Raw genomic sequence first — 22,346 nt, forward strand, 5'->3', positions numbered from 1 at the left:
CATATATATACAGTACATGCACCTATACATACAAATATATACATACATACATACTAGGGTTGCAACGATACAGGAAATTCATAGTTCGGTTCGATACTTTAGTCTCACAGTTCAATATGTTTTCGATACAAAAAAAGAGAAATGTCCATGCCCCTTTTAACTTGTAATTTATTTATATTAATTATGAACATTTGTTTAACCTCAAAAGTACCGTTTTTTTAATTAAATGTTGCTGAAACAGCAAGTTTCTCACTGGATCTGTGCTCAACAATGCAGCCTAGGTGGAGTAGTCGAACACAGATCCACTGATCCTTCAACACAGCATCTTCAGAAGACAAGTTGATAAAGTAAATTTTTTTAAATCTGTATTGTTCGATACAGCACTGTTTGATACGGTTCGGTATGGGTACATGTATTGTTGCACCCCTAATACATACTTTACATATCACGTAACAAAATAATGTGCGCAGCCAAGATTACAACTATGCAAACAAAAACAGACGGTGAGTTTTAAAGACTCACTGTTCAAGTCATCTGGTCACTCAGTTACAAACACTTATCTGTTTATAAAAATGATATTAATAAAGCTGCTGCAACAAAGAACACACACCCCGCCCCACTAACACACACACTCAGTCGCAGCACATCTTTGTTCTTTTGCTCTGTTAATCAYGCACATTCTTACAGGCTGTTCTTATGTGTGTGTCTGAATGTAAACAGTGTCAAACAATCTGACTTTACCCGTTTAGAAAAAATGCTTTTAATGTTTGGCTTTTTTTTTTCCTCTGCTTTCTCAGAGGTGGACGTGCGTGTCGGTGTGTACCGTTTAAAATCTGTTCCAGTTCCACATGAGTGACCGGTGTGTTCATAACCATAATGAGCAGCACGAGAAATGTCCAGGGGCGGGTCTAAAGCACAACCTCTCTTCTGGGGATGTTGTCTCTGGTGAATTAGTCTCTGCAGTCAGGAAGAAGCTTCAGCTCACATGAAACACAGATCTTTGTTGTGTCATCACCAGTAAAGCTTTGTTCAAACAGCTGGACCCACCCGGCACGTTTCAGAGTAAAACACTCTCTTACAGATTAAATATAAATGGTTTGCACACTCGAGGGAGTTGTTTCAACCGGAACACGAAGAAAGGAAAAGTTTAATGACACAGAAAGAAGAAACTGCTTGTGGTTTAGAAATAGATGGTCTACATCGAAGACTTTAAACTGCTAATGCACCACTTTAACCAATTTAATTTAACACATTTCAAAACTTTAAAAAGCTACTCCGTGGAAATGATCAGCTGTGTTTTATTGCAACAACAGGAACACAGAACGACATCAGACTGTCCCCCTGCTCTCTGCTCCTGCTTCTGTGCTGCTTCTCTCTCCTGATGCAGTTGAGGCCTCATATATACTGTTTAACAAGCTCTATGTCATCTTAATAAAACAAGATCAAATACTAAGGAAATGCTGGATCAAGGGAAAACACAAAGATAAACACAAGTGATACCTAAGAATGATTGTCGTTAGCAAATCTTGTTCTGACTTTAATCATTCTATCTGCAGATGAACAGCATGTCATGAAAACCTAGGTCATTAAAATGTGTCATAAATTACTGTCTTAAGCATAAAAGTATTAGTTCCATTACAATATCTAAATGTCAGTTCAGGTGAACAAACTGAGATCTAAACCCTGAAATTTGTCCAGAAAATCAAGTATTTCTCCAAAAAAAAATAAATAAATAAATAAATAATAAAAATATGAAATTGCATGTTTTGCTATAAACATGTTTATTTCCTCTGTGTGTATTGGAGCAACACAAAAAACAGTGGAAAAAAGCCAAAGTTAATTTTACTCTAAGCTCCATCGAACGCCTGCAGAGAGATCTTAAAACTGCTGTTTGGAGATGGTGCCTTTCAAATGTGAGACCTGGAGCAGTTTGCAAAAGAGCTGACCAAAAAATCCAGTAGAGAGGTGTAAGAAGCTTGTTGTTGCTTATTGGAAGCAACTGATTCATTGATTTTCTTTTTTTTCTCCAAAGGAAGTGAAACTTAAATWTTAATTTGAAGCACCAATATTTTTGTCCAGTTCGTTTTTGGAGTCTTGCCTGCAATTTAATCAATTTGGCTTTTTTTTTTCCTCTCTGTTTTTTGTGTAATTCCAGCACACACAGAGAAATAAACCTGTGTTTAACAAAACCTGTGTAACTGGAATCATTTTCTGGGAGAAATACTTTAGTTTCTGGAAAAACGTCAGAGGTGTCAGCACTTTCAGCCATGACTGAAGCTCTAAAGAGGACTGATTTTTTTCTATTGATGTCTGCGGATTTATTTATTTTAATTATTACTATTATTTAAAATTTATTTAATAGGGACAGACACACTAAGACAAACTGAATAGAACAGCAGCTCATGTCTTCGTCATGGTGCTTTCAGGGTGAGATAATTTGCAGCACTTGTCCTTAGACGGGCTTTTATCAAGAGTGTAAGATACTACTGACAAATGATGATAAAGTAAAATACTTACAAGTGATATTAACAACAAACAGAAGAATACACATGAAAATAAAGATTAAAACATTAGTTATTTGCAAATCTTGTTCACATCAAAATGTACTGCTGCCATAATCAGATGGGTTTTTCCAGAGCTGTGAAAGAGTTGGGAGTACCTTTTTAATGATTATGAAAGCAAAATTAATAAAGAAAAGTTCTTCCTCAAGTTTTCTTTAAACCTACCTGCTCCTCTTGTCTTTTAGCTCCCTGTGTTTATATATTTCTATCCTGTCATCTTGAGTTTTATCTCAGTTTGGGCTGTTTTCCTGCCTGCCTGACTGGTTTTATATAAGCTTCTTCTCTGATTCCAGAGAGTGGAAACACACCTTTTCTTACTCAGAGTCACATCCATTCACTGATCGCCTCATCAAACAAAGCAACAATGAGGGGAAGGGACCAGACTCTGTATTGTTTACTCTCCTCTCTCGTGGGGTGGGGGGCATCCAGAAAATGTCTGTGGTGAATGTTGGATCCATCCAGGCTACAAGAATCAAAGGCCTGACGGCTCAGATGTATCTGCTGTTACGTAACGCGCTGAATGTGGCTCGGCTTCTCCGGCTGTGAGTTTAGATGTTTCTGTGAAAACAGAAAGAGATCAAACGGCTTCTTCAGGTGAAGAGCCTGCTTGAGTCCGACCCCCCTGCTGGTTCAGAGAAATGGCCGACTGAAACAGACGTTTGTGTGAGGAATGGCAGCCGACTGCCCCACGTTTTCATTTTGTGCCAAGTTGAACTTTTCTTGCATCAGTTTGTTAGTTTGAACAGGAGCATGTTGCTGCAGGGTTACATCACCCGTTCAGGTCTGAAGGTTCAGGTCTGAGGACACCAGAGACTCCAGTGTGGGTTAGGCTTTGTTTTTAGTTTCACCTTGTGCCAGTTTGAGTCTTYATGACCAARTCTYACTGTTTAACAACAAAATAAAGACCTGAATACACAAAGATATAAATAAAAACTCAGCTCTGCTCTCAAAGGTACAGTTTTATGAAAAGTTTCCAGTGCAGAAATAGCTTTTATTAAGGTAAAAAAAAAAAGTTTTTAGATCTGTAGACACAGCACATTTTTGACACCATTGCTTCACAGCAGGAAAACTCCCATTWAAAAAAACTACCTAAAAAATCCTCTTTAACCTGTTTTTTTGGGCAGAGTTTCCCTCCGGTTGCTTCATTTTTCTTTGTGTATCTTCCTCCCACAGTGTGGAACCGTCCACGCTGAGTGACGGGATCATTCTGAAATAATATTTGGTTTCTAACAGGAACATGTTTGCATCAGAACAGGCAGTGAAGGTACAATTAGTCAAAAAAAGAAGTGTTTTTAGATAAGAACTGCAGTCTGTTATCACTCACAGGACTAACGGCAGGTTTTACTGTTTCATGGATGCAGACATGTTTACTGAGCAAAGATTATTTCCCTCTGCCAGACTGAACCGTCTTCTTTAATAAGGAGACTTTAGCCAAACTTGAAGTGTTTTTTTGTTGTTTTAGCTCAAACACAATAACTTCCTTCTGCAGTTTTACACAACCTGTTCTTAACTTCTCTCAAAACTCTTGAGTGGTTTRGATTTCAGCAGGAGTTATACTGAAAAACAATGATTGTGATGATGATGAAAGGTCATTTTTTATTGACTTTAGATGATTTGAGATTGTTTAAAAGTCGAGACTTGGCGTGTACATTTGAGGCTTTAATTGTGAAGGACTGAAGGAAGTGTAACTGTTGTGACTGACGCTGTTGAGGGAGGGCTCAAGACCTTGAACAGGAGGACAGCTGGGTTAGTTTTTTGGTCTTATATATGAATTTTAGTTTTTTATAATCATAATGTTGGCCTATCTGTAGAAATGGTCATGGTTTGATGGTCAGGATGGGTGAACGTAGTCATCTTTACAAGTATTTATTTATATATTTATTTATTAACCAACCAACCAAAGCTCAGATTAGAACAGCAGCTGTGGAGATGTGATTGAAGCCGTTTAAACAAGTGAAATAATAAATTCAGGATGATGAATACGCAGACTGGTCGAGGCTTCAGCGGGGAACAGCAGGCTGATCTGTGGCGGCTTTGACCTTTCACCTCTAAGCTCCACCAGATGGGACCTTTTTTGTCTGGGGGCCTGATCCCCCCCCAGTCAATCCTCAGCCCCACCATGCCCCACTACTCTCCCATCTTTGTGATGTACAACGATTCTTTAGACCAGAGGTCCTCGAGGACTGCTGTCCTGCATGTTTTAGAGGTTTCTGCTTCGACACACCTGCTCTGTATGAATGAGTGATTGACAGGTGTTTAAAGAGCAGGTAGTAACAGAGCTGTAACAGTCAGCATGAAACTGTCTGAGGCCACATATCTATGGTCAGGGTCGCAGTTTATCGAACAATTTATTTGTCAAAGAATACATTTTTCCATGAGCTCAGTCCAAGAAATATTAATTTCTGTCATTTATCTCCTGATCTTCCTGTTGATTATTGCTTCATCACGTCTAAGTTTACCCATGAGCGTTTTTAGAAGAAAGGATGTTTTTTGCTCTTATCATTTAACCAGGTTTAAAGCTTCATAAAAACTTTAATGTGTTTCTTCCAGGAAAGCTTTTAACTGTTCTCTGTCCTCTTCCAGAGCCCCCCCAGTGACCAACGAGGAGCTCCTGCTCAGCTGTGGGTTCCTGCTCTGTCAGGGTCAGGTGTCCCGCATGGACCTGGTGTCGGTCCACCTGTCCTCCGGCCCTCGTCTCTTCTCCTTCCTKTCTCTGGCCTGGGGCTTCGTGGCGGACGTGGACGTAGAGAGCGAGAAGTACCGTCACCTGGGAGCGGCCCGCTTCACTGTGGGCACGCTGGTGAGGCTGGCGTCTCTGCGCGTTTATAAAGGGAGGCTGGCTTACCTGCCCGCCAGTGGGGAGCCCTCTGACCTCCAGCTGCCCCCTCTGGACCAGCCGGTCTCCGGCGACTGGGTGGTGGTCCCGGAGGAAGACTTTGTCCTCGTGTTGGCCATGTACCAATCCCACCTGGCGGAGGACCTCTTGGCGGCRCCGGGCGCCCGGCCGGATGACGGTGTCATTCACCTTTTCTACGTCAAAGCGGGGATATCTCGCGCCGCGCTGCTCAGGCTGTTCCTGGCCATGGAGAAGGGCACGCACCTGGACACCAACTGCCAGCACCTGGTGCACGCCAAGGTGCGGGCACTCCGGCTGGAGCCCAGATCCCCCGAGGGGATCATCACGGTTGACGGGGAGGTGGTGGAGCACGGCCCGCTGCAGGCGGAGGTGCAGAGGGGCCGGGCGAGGATAATCAGCGGATGAGATGATGTAATGCCACTGCTGTTAGAAGCTGTTTGTTTCCTTAACTAAAGTCTGCAGGCACACGAGTAGGATGTTTGACTCTTTCTGCCCAAAGAAAATCCTGTTTCATCTAAAGAGGCTGTGATGTCAGAATGAGGCGTAAACTTATGATCAGACTTGTGTTTTTATAGATTAAACAGACACATTTAGATCTGCTCCAACACCAACCTGAGCAAAGATCCTGGTGAGCGTCAGAGTCCTAGTCCAGATCCAGTAACGTGAACTGGACCCAAACTCCTCTGATGAAAGAATATTTGATTTTGAACACTCTGATGTTTAAGTCAGTTTTTCTACAAACATGTTTGATGATCTGATGATGAGTCAGAGCTTCTGTTAGATCTTAACCAGCAGCAGAGGATCAGTTTGTAGCTTTTCAGCTGGTCAGTGTGTGTGTGTGTGTGTGTGTGTGTGTGTTTTATAACCTAAAGAGCCTAAAAAGTCTTTCAGTGGATGAGGAGTGATGTGACGACTTCCCTCTTCGTGCCGCAGCAGCAAAACATCATTAAAAATGTCATTTAATATTTATTGTTGCATATCAGCGTGTGTGCAGCGTCTGATCGGAGGCTTTTRTTGTTGCACAGTTTCGCTTCGAGGTTCCGACTGTTGTGTGTTTGATTTAAAAAAAAAAGCATCCTGATCTCAGAATCCTCACCGTCAGATTACTGACGTGTTTGGCGCTTCAACAGTTCTCTGGGCTGCAGGAAACACAAACACTCACAGTTCAACTGAAGATTTTTCCMGTTTTTCCTCACACTCGTCTCTGATGGTCAGACAGATGAGATCCTGTCTTTGTAGAAGCTCTGCTCATGTTGAAAGTTAYAGTTTGCACACAAATATCAAAGCCGCCTGCAGATTTTTTCCCTCAGCTGGAGCAACTGATTTGCTCGTAGTTGGGCTGCGAAGTACAAAGAGAGAAAGTGGAACAGCAAAGAAGAGTGTGCTGCAGATAAAAATCCTCTCTGAACACTTGAACTGAGCCGACGGGCTTTTAAACCAACAAATCTTCTAATCCAGCTCGTGTCGAACCTTAAAACCAGCAGCTTTGCTTTGTTGAATCAGGACAGAAAATCTGAACTGATTGGAGTGAAGTTTGTAGTTTTTGACCCAACAAAGATCCAGTCGGGACCTGCAGCAAGTTCTGCGTGGCTTTAAATAAATGAATCTCCATTTGTTCATTTTATCTCCGCAGACATGAAAAACCAACAAAAATCAATCCTATTATTTAACCAGACCAACACGGTGACTGATCAAACATTTTAAAAGATTCATTACAAGGTTTGATGTATTAAAAAGTGAGAAATCACTGAGGGAAACAAACAAAACTAAATGAAAGTTTTCATCGCCCCCATTACCTTTTGTCTTTTTGGCTGCTGCATCCTCCCTTCATCCCTCGGTGCTTCCCAGCATCTCCTGCTTCCAGTGTGTTCTGCAGCACAGCTTTCATCTCTCACACACTGACCTTCATCACCAAGGTGTCCTTAACGTGGCGCTTTAGAAGAAAGCTAAGGCTTCTTTTAGGCAAGAGAGGCTGAAATGTTTTKTTTTTTTTTTGTGAAAATGAGCACAGAGGAGCTTTAAACAGGGGGTGGGGGTTAAAACGAGTGGTAAGAGGAAGGGGGGAGGGGAAGTATCGATGTGTTAAATGCTGCATGAGGTGGTGGAATTGTGTTCCTGCCCTCCTTCCTCTTCATCATCTCAGTGTGTGAACCTGAAGGATGACACAAACTGAGGAGGAGGAAGGCTGACGGGAACACGAGTTAAAGAAAATATTACGTTAAAAAAAGGGGATTTAAAGCAAGGATGTGCCTCGAGTCACAACAAACACGCAGATATTGAAATTTATTTACATGATGCAATGACTACTTGACTGTTTTGAGACCAAATGTAGTTTTTCGTAAGGAAAAATGTTCTGAAGGTTTAATGATGCCTGGGGATCATTTAGATTACACAAGAAGGATGCTGCTGCAAAACCTGAAACCAGTCTCTGCAGGACTCCCTGTCCAAAGAGGAAAACAAACACATCAGCAAAATAAAACCGTTTTCTCACCAGTAATTTAAAAAATCCTCCTGGTTTAAAAAGTGATGTATAAAACTAAGCAGCTCATGTTTCTGTTTGTTTTGATGCAGGCTCAGATGTTTGTGTGATGTGCCTTGAATCTGCTGCCACCTGCTGGTTAACATATGCCACTGCATCTCGTTAGCTCTACCACCTGCTGGTTTTATTATTAAACTATCAATACTGGAGAACATTTTCAATTGGAGTGACCAGATTTGCTGTCAGGCTTCTGTCTGTGCTGTTGTGGCATATTTCTGGTGGTACAGCATCCAAATATTCATTTTATTGGGTCATGTGTAAAAGTATCTGGTTTTAGGATGAAACCAAACATTTTCTAAGTCAGAAAGGGACTGAAAATTACTTCATATTCATCTGTATTTCTGTTTAAGCTTGAAGAGAAACTTGTTTCTCAAACTTTTCTGCAACACCGACAGTTGAATGATTTTTTTCTATCAAAAGAGATCTATTTTTTTGATTTAGAGAAATATCTGTAGTTTTTCTTTTTTTTTTAACGATTGAATCAAACATTCTGCTTGAGTGTATTTAAAACTAATAAATGATGAACCAACCTGCCTGTGGTCCACGTCATTTGTTCTGATTCTTCTGCTAAAGCCTCTCAGAGATCACTTTGTCTGCTGTTACATATAAACCGGGTCAGGTAACAGATTTAAATGAGACTTTTTGACTTAAAATAGAAAAGATGTGGAACGAGACCCAGTTTAGCGACATTAAACTCTCAGGTAGGTGGTTCAAAGTAAAGCTGATGCCACAGACTGAGCTTTTAAAAAACTGTAAAAATGCATTTAATCAGGATGAGACAATGTTTTTGCTTCCAGCTGCACAATGTCTCACAAACTGATCATAATCACAAAGGTTGCAATATGTTCTGCTGCCATTAATACGATAATTGTCAGACTAACAGACGCCCTGGCTTCACGGTTACAACTTAAGACATGAACAATAAAATAAAATTTACACAAGGCTCTCTGTGACCATGTTTGATGTCATGCTCCTCCTAGCTCAGATTATAAAGATCTTGTACTGAAGACACAAAGGTGACAACATTAAATTGAGGATAAAGTCAAATTTAGTAAAAAAAAAGACTATTTGGTCTGAATCTTATCTTTAGGTTGTTCTAATGAGGAACTCTTGATTAGGGATGCACGATATATCGGCATTAATCTCGGTATCAGCCGATATTGGTCATTTTTTAGAATATCGTATTGGTCCGATATGTAAAACTGGGCCGATATTAACATCTGATATTGATTTCCCACTTATCACCCATAATGTTGTGTGCATTGCAATATTTTGAGCAAAACTGTGCTCTTACCCTGCTAATTGAACACTCTGCTCTTACTGGTGCAATTAATGAAGATTGGCCACCAGCTGGTCCAATTTAACCATGAAACCTTCCACATTAAAATAGCAGGTGTTTCAGTTTCATTGTCTAACCCCTGTAACTTTATCTACATGTCTTTATATTGTTTTCCTAAAAAAATAAAATAAAATAAAAACAACCTGAGTGTTCTGCTGGGAACTATTTTTCATCTACAGCTGTCAGCTCCAGTTTTTTTATTAGTAAATTTCACATTAGCCTTTTCATGATTATTACTATTTTTTAAATAAAGGCACAGGGTTGTTCTGGTACTGCTTGCAAACTTTATTCCTTCACTATACAGCTGTGTCAAAGCAACAGAAGTAAACCATTTAAAAAATGAAACGTGGAACACTTCACACTCCGCATCTCTTACAGAAAACACCCCAGGCATCCAGGTCGGTGTTAAATATATACTGTATGCTTTACATATGACGTCTGTACAGAGGGAATCAGGCTACAAATTATAACTTTATTATTTTTTATATATCAACAACAGGCCACTGTGGAAATGTAGACATCGTACGGTCAAGTCTTCAGTGTAGCCCAGTCGAGAGGCTTAAAGCAACATGTTACATGCTTTGGCTGGAAAACAAAAAGTCTTGCAGTAATAAGAAGAATGCTTTCGATCTCAACAATATACACACGGCAAATTGTACACGGGCTCGACATCCTGCCGGGACGTTTCGCTCCGAGCTTCACAGTTTCTGCTGACGAGATGAAGCAGGAAGTGGAGCAGCGTTCCAGCTGTTCCAGGCTCACACATCTGTGCAGCGATGAGGAGGAGAGGACCAGGCTACAACCTCTGCCCTCCTCTGTGAGCGTTAAAGGTAGCCACGCATTAAAGGGATGGGTCGGCATTTTAAAGGGGGGGTTCTGTGGGAAAATTAACAATTAGTATCTAACCTGTTGTAGATAGCTCCTTGAACAACCTCAATTTGGATAAAGTAAGAGCTATCTACAACATGTGAGATATAAACTGTTCATAATTTTCACACAGAACTCCACTTTAAAAGGCTGACCAGCCCTTTAAAATCAAATCCAAGGAGGCAGCATGAACACATCTGGTATAGGGGTGGGGGGATGGAAGACGATGCAAAACAACAAACACTCCTCTTATTTAGACCCTCCGAGGTTCACAGTGCTCTCTGTCAAACTCAACGTTCAAGTAAAAAAACAGCAAACAGCCAACGCTCTCCGGTTCAGCTCAGGTCACAGCCAGGACACGAGCTTCGTCAGTGAGTAAAAGGAGGGATGGTTACGGTTAGGAAAATGTGAGACGTTGTTTTATTTTTTTTAAAAAGATGTAAACACTCTGTGATCTCCCCTGGAAGCACCCGAAGGAGAGTTTCACAACAAATCGGCAGCAAAGCCGCAGTCTAATGACTGAAGTCTGTGAATAAAACCCTGATTTGTTTTAGTTTTCATCCACAGAGGGAAGTGGAAACATGTCCGCTTCAGCTTTGCAGTGTGGATTCTGGTYGTTTCTAAATTTGATTTTGGACAAAAGCACTCAGCACAGGGAAAGCCTAAAACAGCTGGAAATATGAAGAATAAAACGTCCACATAGTTTCTGTTCAGAGCAGAGAGACTGAAGCAGGGCGAGCGAAGGACGTCTCAGTTCAAGTAAGGCAACATGTTGACAGGAGATGATGGAATGGATGCTAAAAGTTGTTGTTTCATCTTAAATCTGTGTCATACGCAGCAATGTGTTTCCCTCCTTACAGGAGTGTGGCATTGTGGGTAAAGCTTCACTATGAATCCTTCAAATTAACCTCCAAACACAAAGACCCAGCTCCGACCAAACACCAAACACCTCCAACAATCTGCCCACAGTGGCCGTTCAGAGGTCAAACAGAGGTCAAACAGAGGTCATGAGGATGTAAACTTTATCACTCTGTGTGCGCTGAGTGCTTCTCTCTGAGTGAAAACAACAGGAAGTGTCATGGAGGAAGTGGTGAAGCAGTTGGGGTTGGCAGTTTTCTCCACATTCAGCCTGATCTGCTGTGTGTGTGTGTGTGTGTGTGTGTGTGTGTGTGTGTGTGTGTGTGTGTGTGTGTGTGTAGGGGTTTTGGCAGAATGTGCAGGATGCTCCAGCGATGACTCAGCGGTGCTACAGAGAAGCTGCAGGCGACTCAGCAGTCTGAAGGAGCTGGACTCTGCAGTTTGTTCACAGGGTTGAATCGGCAGCGTGGTTAAGCCCCACCTGTGTGTGTGTGTGTGTGTGTGTGTGTGTGTGTGTGTGTGTGTGTGTGTGTGTGTGTAGGTGTTTGAGGAGGTTGGGTCTTCCTGCTCCCTCCTGGCTCAGGTGTTTGGACCAGTACCAGATCCTTCTGCTGTTACAGGCACCATCCCCATTGAGAAGTTCGAGTTTAGCAGCAACCAAAGAGTGATGTTTGATCACGAGGGAGTTGGAAGTGGTAAATGTTTTCTTCTGACTAATTCAGACATAAGACACTAAAAAATGTACGGTACTTAATTTATCTTTCATTTTTAGGTTTCTTCCAGTGAGACAGACTGATTTTATTTTCAAAGATATCAAAGGTTCTTCAGGCTTTCTAAAGATCTTTTTAAGTTCCTTCTTGTTTTTTTTTTACTTTTTTCACTTATTTTCAGCTCGATTCCTGAACATGGATCTCTTAAACTTCTTTTAAAAGACTTGGTTTGATTTAATGTCCTCAGATGATTTGCTAAAAAATAAATATAAAGCTAAAAGGCATGCACTCACTGCCTTGCTTGCAGATAATGAACAATTTGTTGACACTTGATGGACGTGTTGGGGATGACTCTCAACTACTACTACACCAATCTGACTGAGTTACAGTCMATCAGTGTGTGACCATTTTTGGCCAGGCAGTGTATAGAGACATAGGTGGCTGCTTAAAGAGGCAATATTATGTGTTTCTAAGGCCTATATATTTAAATTCTATACCATAATAAAGTATCTATGTCACCTTCAGTTGTTATTAAAATGTTGCTTTTTATGTTTAAATAGAAAATAAACTTGACTTCTCATCATATCGGTTTCTAAACACCTTGAAATTGGCCTCTGTCTCTTTAAAAACCTCCTTCTGCTTCTGTCCCGCCCATTTCAGCACGTCATCACAGCTGTTTCTCTCTACAGGGCTCTGCTGTTTACAACCTGGAGCCTCGTAGCAGACTTTGTTGTAATGATAAAAAAGCAGCAACATTACACAATATCTGTTTWGGAAAATTGCATCTCAGGATACAAATGAACCTTATTGTCGGACCAGAAAGTACGTTACGAGGGGTGCGCACACTGTGAAGTGGAAGTTCGTTGTAGTTTCCTTGGCATCAGAAAATCCATTTCCTCAAAGGTATTTTTAATCTGAAATGGGCTGCACTGAGTAGTAGTTTTAGGAGCTCAGCAGATACAGTTTCCACCAGGGGTCAGATTTATAAAGCTTGAGTACGCACAAAATGAGCTCAAAAACTTGCGTACGCCACTTTTCAAGCAAAGGTTGTGATTTATAAAATCCAAACTTGACGTGAAAATGTGCGGTCCCTCAGCCAGCTTTGACACATGCGTACGCTCATTTTGGAGACGGGAAGCTGCGACACAGATGGTGAAGTGAGGAATTATAGCCACGTTGTGTAATGATCACTGTCAGACCCTGACCCACAGACCCCTCCCTGACAAGAGACATTTCAACAGCACAACAGCAAAAGTCACACTTTGGGTACTCAGAGGGCGCGCCCCTCGCCATTGTGGATGTTATAAAAGTTCACTTATTTAAAGTCCGTATTTCTCACGTGCGCGGGTTTGTGGGGATGTGAGGGGGTGAGGAGATGGTCAGCCGCAGATAACAGAGCAGGCAGGAGGGGGAGAAGAGTGGTGAACTTATTTCTAACTTTATCTGACTTATTTAATTTCATTTGTTTTTATCGTCCTGCAGGCTTTGAGAGAAAATTAATTTGAAGCTGAGTTTTTGATAAAAATCGTTAGATTACTCTAAACNGGGCTAAGGGTTAGTCTGATGATGGGGGAGCAGAGTGGGGGGATCATGGCACTGGGTTCTCATCTGTCAAACTTCTCCTGAAACTCTCTCGCAGAAGCTCAGCATTTGGATCTGCTGCTGTACAAAGATGGGGGGGGGGGGTCTCCACTCTGTGTGCATGTGGGTCCGCCCCACTTTTATTCATCCCACCTGTCTGAGGGGTCACTGAAGGAGAGAAAGAACACGTTAACATCCAAATCAGCTGCTTCTCCAGCTGAGGCTTTCATCAGAAGTCAGAGTTATCAAGCCGAGGGCAGCAGGAGCAGGAAAGGCTGAGAAAAGGAGGTGAGGGGCTGAGAATGTGGGCAGTGCAGGACTCAGTGTGGCTCTGGGGGGTACAGGTTGTACACCGCCACCCCACCACTCTGACTGGTAGCAGTGGATCCTCCTCCAGGATYGGAGGTGAGTGAGACAGGTAGAAGGAGGAGAAGAGAGAGGGAGCAGTGCAGGGGTGTGTCAGAGACACTTACTTGTCCTCTGTGTGCTCAGAGATGCCGGCAGCAGCCAGCGCAGCTCGGTACTGCAGCAGGACGCCTCGCACGCTCTTCACAAAACCCTTCGACAGCGGGAAGAGAGGGAAGCCCATGTCCGGGTATCCGCCGCCCTCGGGGAGGAAACTCCGGTAACTCTTTCTCCTTTTCTTTGGTCGCACCACGGGCTGGCCCCCCGAGGAGCCCACCACTCCTGTTGGACCTGAATCTGACGCCATGCTGCGCCCCCCAGAGCCCAGGACCACAGAGCCGGCTTTGCTCTCGCCCTGGGTGCTGTCGCAGTCCGAGTTCTGGCTCAGCTCCTGCTGAGGGGGGGCGATGGTGGAAGGACTCAGTCCTGAATCCTCCAGATCCTCCTCCAGAATACTGCTGACCCCTGACACCGCCTCCTCACCGCTGGGCTTGCTGGGACTGCTGTGGGCCACCGCCACCAGCCCTGAGCTGGCGGGAAGCTGCTCGTCCTTCAGGTGGTGGCTCCTGGAGTAGGGGTGTGCCGCGTGGCCCCGCTCGGCGGCCTCGTTGAGCTCCAGCCACGCCTCCAGGCGGTGCACGAGCCGCCAGCCGCTGGAGGCAAAGTGCTCCTGGATCTCCTGCCTGAAGACCTCCACGGGGTGCTGGAGGACCTGCGTCATGGACTGCACCACCTTGATGAGGGCCATCTCGTTGTAGCAGCGGCTGTTCTCGTAGCCCTCCTGCAGGCCGCGGTCGCTGTCGAAGCCGGCCTCGTTGTAATACGGCTCGTTGACCAGGATGAGGCCTGCGGGCAGAAGGTCAGCAGGTCAAACACGTCTGACAGGAAGCAGGAAGTGGACTGAAAAACCACCAGAAAGCTCAGAGGTCTGGGGTCAGATTTATAAAGCTTGCGTACGCACAAAACCAGCCCAGAAACTTGCGTACGCCACTTTTCACGCAAAGGTTGTGATTTATAAAACTCAAACTTGACGTGAAAATGTGCGGTGCCTCAGCCAGCTCTGACCCATGTGTACGCTCATTTTGGAGACGTGAAACTGCGACACAGATGTGAAGTGAGGAATTAGAGCCACATTGTGTAATGATCACTGTCAGATATTTAATTCCACTTAAATTTTAGATCAACTTTAGCTTTCTTAACAATATTATTTATGCTTCTGCTGCTGAGCCATAAGGATCTGTGAAATAAAAAACTTGAATCTTAAATTAAAGTTCACACATCTCCATTCATCTGCTTCCTCCTCAGACGACCCTGACCCACAGACCCCTCCCTGACCCACAGACCCCTCCCTGACCCACAGACCCCTCCCCGACAAGAGATATTTCAACAGCACCACAGCAAAAAGCTTGGTTATTGTCACGCTTTGGGTGCGCGCCCTCGCCAATGTGGATGTGTTATAAAAGATTCAGTTATTAAAGTACGTACTTTTCACGCACGCACGGTGTGGGGGGTGAGGAGACGGTCAGCCACAGATAACGGGCAGGAGGGGGAGGATGTGGGAGAAGAGCGAACTCAACTTTATCTGACTTATTTAATTTTATTTATTGTTTTTATAGTCCTGCAGGCTCTGAGAGAAAATTAATTTGAAGCTGAGTTTTTATAAAAATCATTAGCTTACTCTAAATGTCTGTAAACCTGCAAAATGAGGGAAAATCTGTGTCAATTACAGACAATCTATTCACGTGAGCAGCTGTCAGCACCTGTCCTCCTCCAGACACATGACGGAGCACGTCTGAGCCAATCATTGATCAGCTGACTGATTTAAATACATCTGAACATTCATGACGTACTTTACATTGACTGTTTATGGTTGAATGTGGGCGTGTAGAGGGTAGAACCTGAGGCGGGACCTTGTGCCAAACTCTGACGTGTGGCTGTGATTTATAAATGAAAGTTGCAGAAACGTGCGTATGCACGGTTTTATAAATCTGAATATTTTTTGGCGTACGCCATTTTCACCTTTTGGCCGTACGTTCACTTTTGGTATGGTTTCCACACAATATTTATAAATCTGACCCCTGGACTCTTCCAGACCAGACTGCAGTGAAGGTTTGTGTGAGGGAAATATATTCAGTGAAGGGACACTGAGCAAATGAACACATGAATAAAACATTGTTGTGCTGCAGAGAGAGAGGAGCAGTGTGTGTGTGTGTGTGTGTGTGTGTGTGTGTGTGTGTGTGTGTATGTCTAACCTTGTATGGAGATGAGGACCTGCAGCAGGCTGGACTTGCTGGTCCACCTCTCGGTGCCCTGTGAGTCACAGCACCAGAACCGTGGGTTAAGAGGATCAGATTTAATGGCTGTGAATGGACCCGCCCCCCGACGGCCCAGCAGGACTCACCTTCCCGATCCAGGTGCCCAGCAGGCTGACGCAGACCTTGCCGTTGTCGTACAGGTTGGGGTTGAGGCGGCCGCTGCACTGGGACAGGTAGCGGAACAGCGGCGGCACGGCGGGGTAAATGTTGGGCAGCTGGATGTCGAAGAGGAAGAGCCCGTCCTCGTACGGCGTCCGGGTGGGTCCTTTAATCAGAGCTGAGAACAGGTCCTGGAGCACAAGAAGAGGAACAGGGGTTCTTGTTAAATCACCGCACTCTGGTTTGATTTTTGGTTTGCACCACTTTTTAAACGTCATCACATTTTACCTGAATGTTCATCCTAAAGCATCATAAAGCCTAAATATCATTCCTGAACTTTATTCTGCTGATGATTCTTCATCCTTCATCACAAAACCAGCAGAGAGGTAAATACTGATAGTTTTCAGCTGCTCTAAAACATTTATTATCCAACCTATAATGATCTCAGTGGGGGGGTTTCTGTTGCTCCCTCAGTCTGTACTGTTGTTCTGGCTCTTTGGACCTGGTTTGGACCTGGTCTGGAGGTGGTCGGTGTGACCTGAACTCACCATGCGGTCCTCAAAGGTTTTCACCATGATGCCATCAGGCAGCGACGTTGCCAGCAGAGCCATTTCCTTCCTCACTGTGCTAAAAAACTTCTTGGGCTCTGCTGGCTGAAACTCCATTTTCTTAAACGAGTGAGTCTCTGTTGGAGGAGAGAAGAACAATATTTTATTAAAACCCCAGCATTCATTTAAAGGAGATTTATGATGCTTTTAAATCCTTCTTTTACATATTTAAATCAATCAGGGGAACTGCACTGCTTTGGTCTGAATTCCTCCTTATTTTAACTCCATGTTTGGATTTAGAGAGATATGTCTCCTTTAAGGGATGCAGAGTTGAAAACAGAACCCGTGTCACCTGGAGCCCACTCGAGGACAGAGAAGACCTCTCCCTTGGCGCTGGTGAAGGTGACTCCAGGTTTTCCTCCACTCTGTTGGCACAGAACTGGGGTTTCACTGAGAACCTCGCTGGGCCACTCCTGCCCCCCCACCGGCGTCTGCGCCTCCTGCTGGGGCTTCTCCTCTCCGCCTCTCTCTACCTGAGGAGGAAAAACCGGGGGTTCAACGCTGTCTGCTGACAGGAAGTGACATCACCACAGCAAGTGAGCCTACCTCTGTCCCTGCGCCGCCGCTGACCACTGCCTCTACCACGGCCTCCATCTTCTCCTCCTCCACGATGGCCACGGTGTCCAGCGTCTTCCTCAGGTTCTCCTGCAGCTTCTTGATGTCGTCCAGGAAGCGTTTCTCTTTGGTGGGCTTTTCAGAGGCGGCCTGCGTCGCTGAACTCGCTACGTTGGCCGTGGAAGCCGGTTCAGCGGAGGTCGGGGAGGTGGGTGAGCCGCCGGTCCACAGCTGCTCCACCGTCATGTTCTTCAGGCTCTCCAGGATCTTCAGAGCTTCCTTCAGCTCCCTGAAGCCTCGGGTGGCACCGTCCTTTCCGGGCTTCTCCGTCCCGTTTACGGCTCCTCCGGGAGTCGTTCCTGCGCCGGCAGGAAGATGATGCTGGATTACTGACAAAACAACAGTCCAGTAGAGGAGACGACACATAAAACCAGATAAGTCTCTCACCTCCAGATGCAGGACTGGCCACAGAGGCTTCTCCATCCTGTGCAGGGGCTCCTTTGCTGGGACAGGTGCTGCTGTCCTGTGGGGGGAGGATAAAGGCCGTAGAGCCGGTGGGGGTGGGAGTTGGGGTGGCGGTGTCCGTGGCGTAGTTGTGGCTGTCGTCCTCAGTGGTCAGACCGTTGTCCGTCTCCCAGCTGTCACTGTCGTCCTCCCACTCCTCGGTGGACAGGACGCTGCTGGTCTCCTCCACAGAGTCGTAGTCCGTCTCCTCGATCTCAGACTCCACGTTGTACAGATGCTGCGTCAGGGTTTTTACACCGTTAAACTCAGACTCTTCATGTAAACATTACGTTTGTTTAAAAAAGGATGGAGATTCACCTGCGGCAGGACGATGGTTTTTGAGTCATCGGCCCAAACGACCTCCACCTTGCTGCTCACGTCCACTCTGGACACCTGACCCACTGATGTCTGAGACACAGAGACAACCATCCCTGAAGCTCCACTCTGCTGTGGCACTGATGGGACTTCAGAGTTCACCATGCTGTTATTTTTAATAAAAATTTAAATGCTTCACCTCGTTCTCGCAGTCGTTCTGCCCGTTCTCAGAGTTCCATATTCTGATGACGATATCAGTGGTGCGGAAGTGGAAATCCGGATGATCTGCGATGTCGTACACGCTGACGTCCTCCTCCACACCGCTAACCTGCGTCAGAAGAAAACAGGAAGTTCACGCTCACTTCTTTTAAAACTCCTCTTCCACCGATTTTGTCAGCGTGACGAACCTCGACGTCGTCACTCGTAGGGTTGAGTTTGATCCACTTTACGACACATGTTCTGGCCTTGTGATCGCCCGACTGGATCACACCGTACACTCCGTGGTCCTGCAGGCCTTCAGCTGAGATCAGAAAGAAAAAACAGTTTGAGCTGCAGATCAACAGCAACACAAATGTATTTTCCAGTCAGCGTAAACACCACGTTCTACCTCGACGTCCAGAATAAAAACACAACTAATAAACGACGGTGTTTTAAGTCAAGTTTACTGACGTCGTTTGTCCACTACGAAGTCCCCGGGGCAGAACTCGTGGCTGTCCAGGTGCTGAACGGGGATCACGTCATTGGATCGGATCCCTTTCTCCACCCGCCCGTCCTTCCACATCACATCAGCTGTGGTTTTTGTAGAAACAACTTCCACCGCCACACTGAGACAAAAAAATAAAAAACTTATCACATTTACACACAGACTGGAAATAATAAAATAAAACTAGTTGTTTCAGTTTGACTGCTCTGAGCCAGGTGCAGGAACCCACCGGTCTCCAGGCTTGAACTCGCGGGAGAACTTGGTCCTCTTCTTTTTGTGTTTCCTCTTCAGGTTGCGGATGGACAGCGGGATGCTCTTCTTACGGTTGGTTCCCAGGCCGCCGCTCTGAGACGACGCTGTGGAGCTCGCTGATGATGTCAGAGAGCTGCGACCCGTTTCAGATAAAAGACAGACACACAGGATGTTAGTGTTAGTTAATGTTAATTCACTATATAATACAGAATAATGTTTAGGGAAGTTTAGGGAACTCTCTTTCTTCAGCCATAACACAGAGTGCTGCCGACAGGCAGCTGTGTATGGAGTGCATGGGGGAGGGGTCACGGAGGGAAAGTCTGCAGCGGCACAGACCGGAGGAAAAACCAAAAACACTTATACCGTAGGAACGGTGTGACAGAATATTTTAGTGGTTTTCAAACCGTGACTTTTTCACGTCACGGTATACCTTGAAACCGGTATCCAGCCCATGCCTAACGTTCAGTTGAACATGTATAGCATCTGAACTGCAAACCTGTGAGGTAAACCTGACAATAATTGCTGCAGAGAGGTTAAACGGACTTCTTTCTTCCTCAGAAAAAGAACAAAGGATCCATGCAATAGTTACATCASGTTCAGATAAAACACTGATACAAAGCGACTCAGAAGACAGAGCCATAAAAAACAGACAAAAGAGGGCTTTCTTTATTTTGTGGCATTAAAGACATTAAAAGCGTGAAACTTTGTTCAGTTGCTTTCATGCTCAACAACCTTCCTTTCTAAAGTACTCTTTAAAAACAGAAGGACGAGAGCTTATCAGAAGAAATTTTTAAGGTATCAGAATTACAGAGGATCTCATTATCAACACATGACTAAAAGAGAACAAGTGTTCACCGAGCTCCTCCCACACCTTTATCCCACTGAAATTTGGGTACAAAGAACCGCTCAGACCTGGTGTCGTCGGTATCCTCTGCACCCTCGTCATCGGCGTCCTGTTCCCCGTGCTCTGCCGTGGTATCGCTGGTGTTCTGGGAGTCCAGTGGGTTCTGTGCGTGCATCACAGGGCCGTTGTTGTTAGGACGAGAGGACTCCATTTGCTCTGATTTGTGCTCCCCTGGTGGGAAAACAAAACATTTCAACAAACAGGACATCGAAATGCATTTTTAAAGAAACTAAAACCGTACTTCTCAGCTCAGCAGGAAACATGCAATGAGTCTTCATTTGGAGAGAAAGACAACGAGTTCTGAAGTGAAGTTTATATTTAAAGGCACATTTCATGAACAGCAGCTTTATGTTATTATTTTTCACACAATCGTCCTCCATCCTACTGGACAAAAATATCCCAGCTGAAGCTGCGCTCCAGCAACATTTCCAGTTAGCCTGTTTTCACAGAACTCAGCTTTATTGATGGAAAAGACTGAAACTGCTCTGGATGCAGATAATTACAGCTTCACTTGTGTAGGAGGGATGCAAACTTACAACACAATTAAAAACCTTTTGAATCCTTAAGTAAATACATACTTTTTTTAAACTGAAAAAATATGAATAAAATTTCCTTTTGTCATGTTGCATGTTGAAGGTTTTCTGTCTGTTTTTGTTCGGTACCTTGTGAGTCAACATTTTCCATCTTCTTCCCAGAATCTTTCTTGAACATTCTTTTCAGCTGCAGAAAAACAAACAGACGTTAAAAACTTTGCTTCTAATTTACAAGATCTCTAAATATTTGTTTCYGTTTATCCAGAACGCATCAACAACTCATCTGCACCTTTCTGGCAACGGGGTCCTCTGGCAGAACAGGGGCCCCCTCCGGTCCATCGCAGATGATGCGTGTGGCGTCGCTTTTGGCGGGGAAGACGTAGAGCGCCCTTTCTCCCAGTTGCCTCTGGGTGTGGTCGTAGTAGCCCAGACGTCTCACTCTAAAAAGTCAAACACAAACGGGCTGAAACTTTGATCTTTTGAGAAAAATAAACCCACTAGTATAAGATGCAGTTTGTGCTCCATCTTTAGTTAGAAAACAGGAAGACTGACTGTCYGGAGGGGAACAGATGCTGCCTGAGGAGCAGAATAACCAACCTGTGAAGGTTTTCCTGCGTGATGGTGGAGGGAGGGGGATAAACACTGTCTGAGCCTTTTGGGGAGTAGCTCTTTGTGATCCATGTCACTTTTAACTCCACAACCTTCACCTGAGGGAAGCACACATCTCCAAAATGAGCATTTAAATGCTTTAAGATAAAAACCTATGAAATTATTGGGAATCTTTTCATTTAATAAGTTATACAAAATAAACAAGGAACTAAACGCCTCCTAATTTAGCTTCTATCTTACCTCTTCTACCACCACTCTGAACTTGCACTTCCTGCTCAGGACAGGTTTGACCCCCGACAGCCACTGTACGTTTGAAAAAACTTTGGCCGGACCGATCAGGACCTGGCCCGGGTAAAACCCATACGCTTCATCGAAGAACAAACCCTGAGAAACGAGACAAGGAAAACTTAAAACACAATGATTACATCTAGTTTTACCTCTATTGTGTCAGTGCAACAAAATTCTCCTGACAATGCTGTTAGAAAGTTTTCATCAACTTCAAGGAGAACAGAGTAACTTTGCAGATTGTTTGAGTTAAAACWGACTCAAAAAGTAGAAAACTGTCTCTAAATGAAGTTGCTCTTCAATAGAACAAGGTAGTGTTTGTGAGAGCCGTGTGTGGCGATATTCACACCTATCACCTGCATTTTTTATTTAAACTATATTCTTTTCTTGATATTTGATATTTTAATTTAATTGATATTTTAATCAATTTTTATATTTGGCAGTGTGTTTTACTTGTAACTTGTAAATTTAGACTTTTAGACATTTAATTCTACAGTGAGGAAGTTAATTTAGAGTTCGTGTGCAGACTTTTCACTGCAAGTTATTCTATGTATTACTATGCACGTGACCAATAAACATAATCTTGAATCTTGAAACGTTGCTCGCTGTGTTGGCACTGAGGCAGAGAGAAAACTACAGGAAGCTTGTAACCAAACATAAAAAAATAATAATAGTGTTGCACCAGATCTGAAAACTCTGAGAAACACTTTAGGACACATACTGAATCACTGACGTGTGGACAGACATCGTAAAGTTTGGCACCGTCTTCCACACTCATGGAGCACCTGGAGGGGGGCAGAGAGGAGGACAGGTTGACATCTGGTAGTCTGGGCACTCGTGAATGTGACCTTGCACGTTCTGACAGACCACCACACGATCTGTGGCACACACTGTGATCACACACACACACACACACACACACACACACACACACACACACACACACA

The 22,346-nt window shown here is 44.2% G+C and overlaps 3 protein-coding genes across 4 annotated transcripts in view; 2 read left to right on the forward strand and 1 right to left on the reverse strand.

The window, feature by feature from the left end:
- Positions 1-5,144: 5,144 nt before the first annotated feature.
- Positions 5,145-8,488, forward strand: LOC106534563 (sphingosine kinase 1; the record flags this gene model as incomplete). The annotated part of the gene is given in 1 exon segment (XM_014031249.1): positions 5,145-8,488. A coding segment is annotated over 1 exon segment (679 nt), but the record flags the coding sequence as incomplete, so codon positions are not given.
- Positions 8,489-10,014: 1,526 nt separating this feature from the next.
- The window catches only part of LOC106534561 (coiled-coil and C2 domain-containing protein 2A), a 33,779-nt gene continuing 21,447 nt past the window's right edge, over positions 10,015-22,346 (forward strand). Inside the window, exons 1-2 of the mRNA XM_014031248.1 lie at positions 10,015-10,113; positions 11,563-11,716. Of these exons, the coding sequence (XP_013886702.1) occupies positions 10,015-10,113; positions 11,563-11,716 (253 nt within the window). The remainder of the gene's footprint in view (positions 10,114-11,562; positions 11,717-22,346) is intronic.
- Positions 13,339-22,184, reverse strand: ube2o (ubiquitin-conjugating enzyme E2O; the record flags this gene model as incomplete). 2 transcript variants are annotated; one of them, XM_014031250.1, is given in 19 exon segments in its annotated part: positions 13,339-13,480; positions 13,786-14,563; positions 15,970-16,027; positions 16,119-16,322; positions 16,680-16,816; positions 17,032-17,212; positions 17,286-17,653; positions 17,742-18,036; positions 18,117-18,206; positions 18,313-18,441; positions 18,521-18,633; positions 18,783-18,937; positions 19,046-19,201; positions 19,981-20,143; positions 20,635-20,692; positions 20,795-20,945; positions 21,103-21,212; positions 21,355-21,498; positions 22,121-22,184. In XM_014031250.1, coding segments are annotated over 19 exon segments (3,382 nt in total), but the record flags the coding sequence as incomplete, so codon positions are not given.

Source organism: Austrofundulus limnaeus, unplaced genomic scaffold, assembly GCF_001266775.1.
Source record: "Austrofundulus limnaeus strain Quisiro unplaced genomic scaffold, Austrofundulus_limnaeus-1.0 Scaffold1210, whole genome shotgun sequence".
Lineage (NCBI taxonomy): Eukaryota > Metazoa > Chordata > Actinopteri > Cyprinodontiformes > Rivulidae > Austrofundulus > Austrofundulus limnaeus.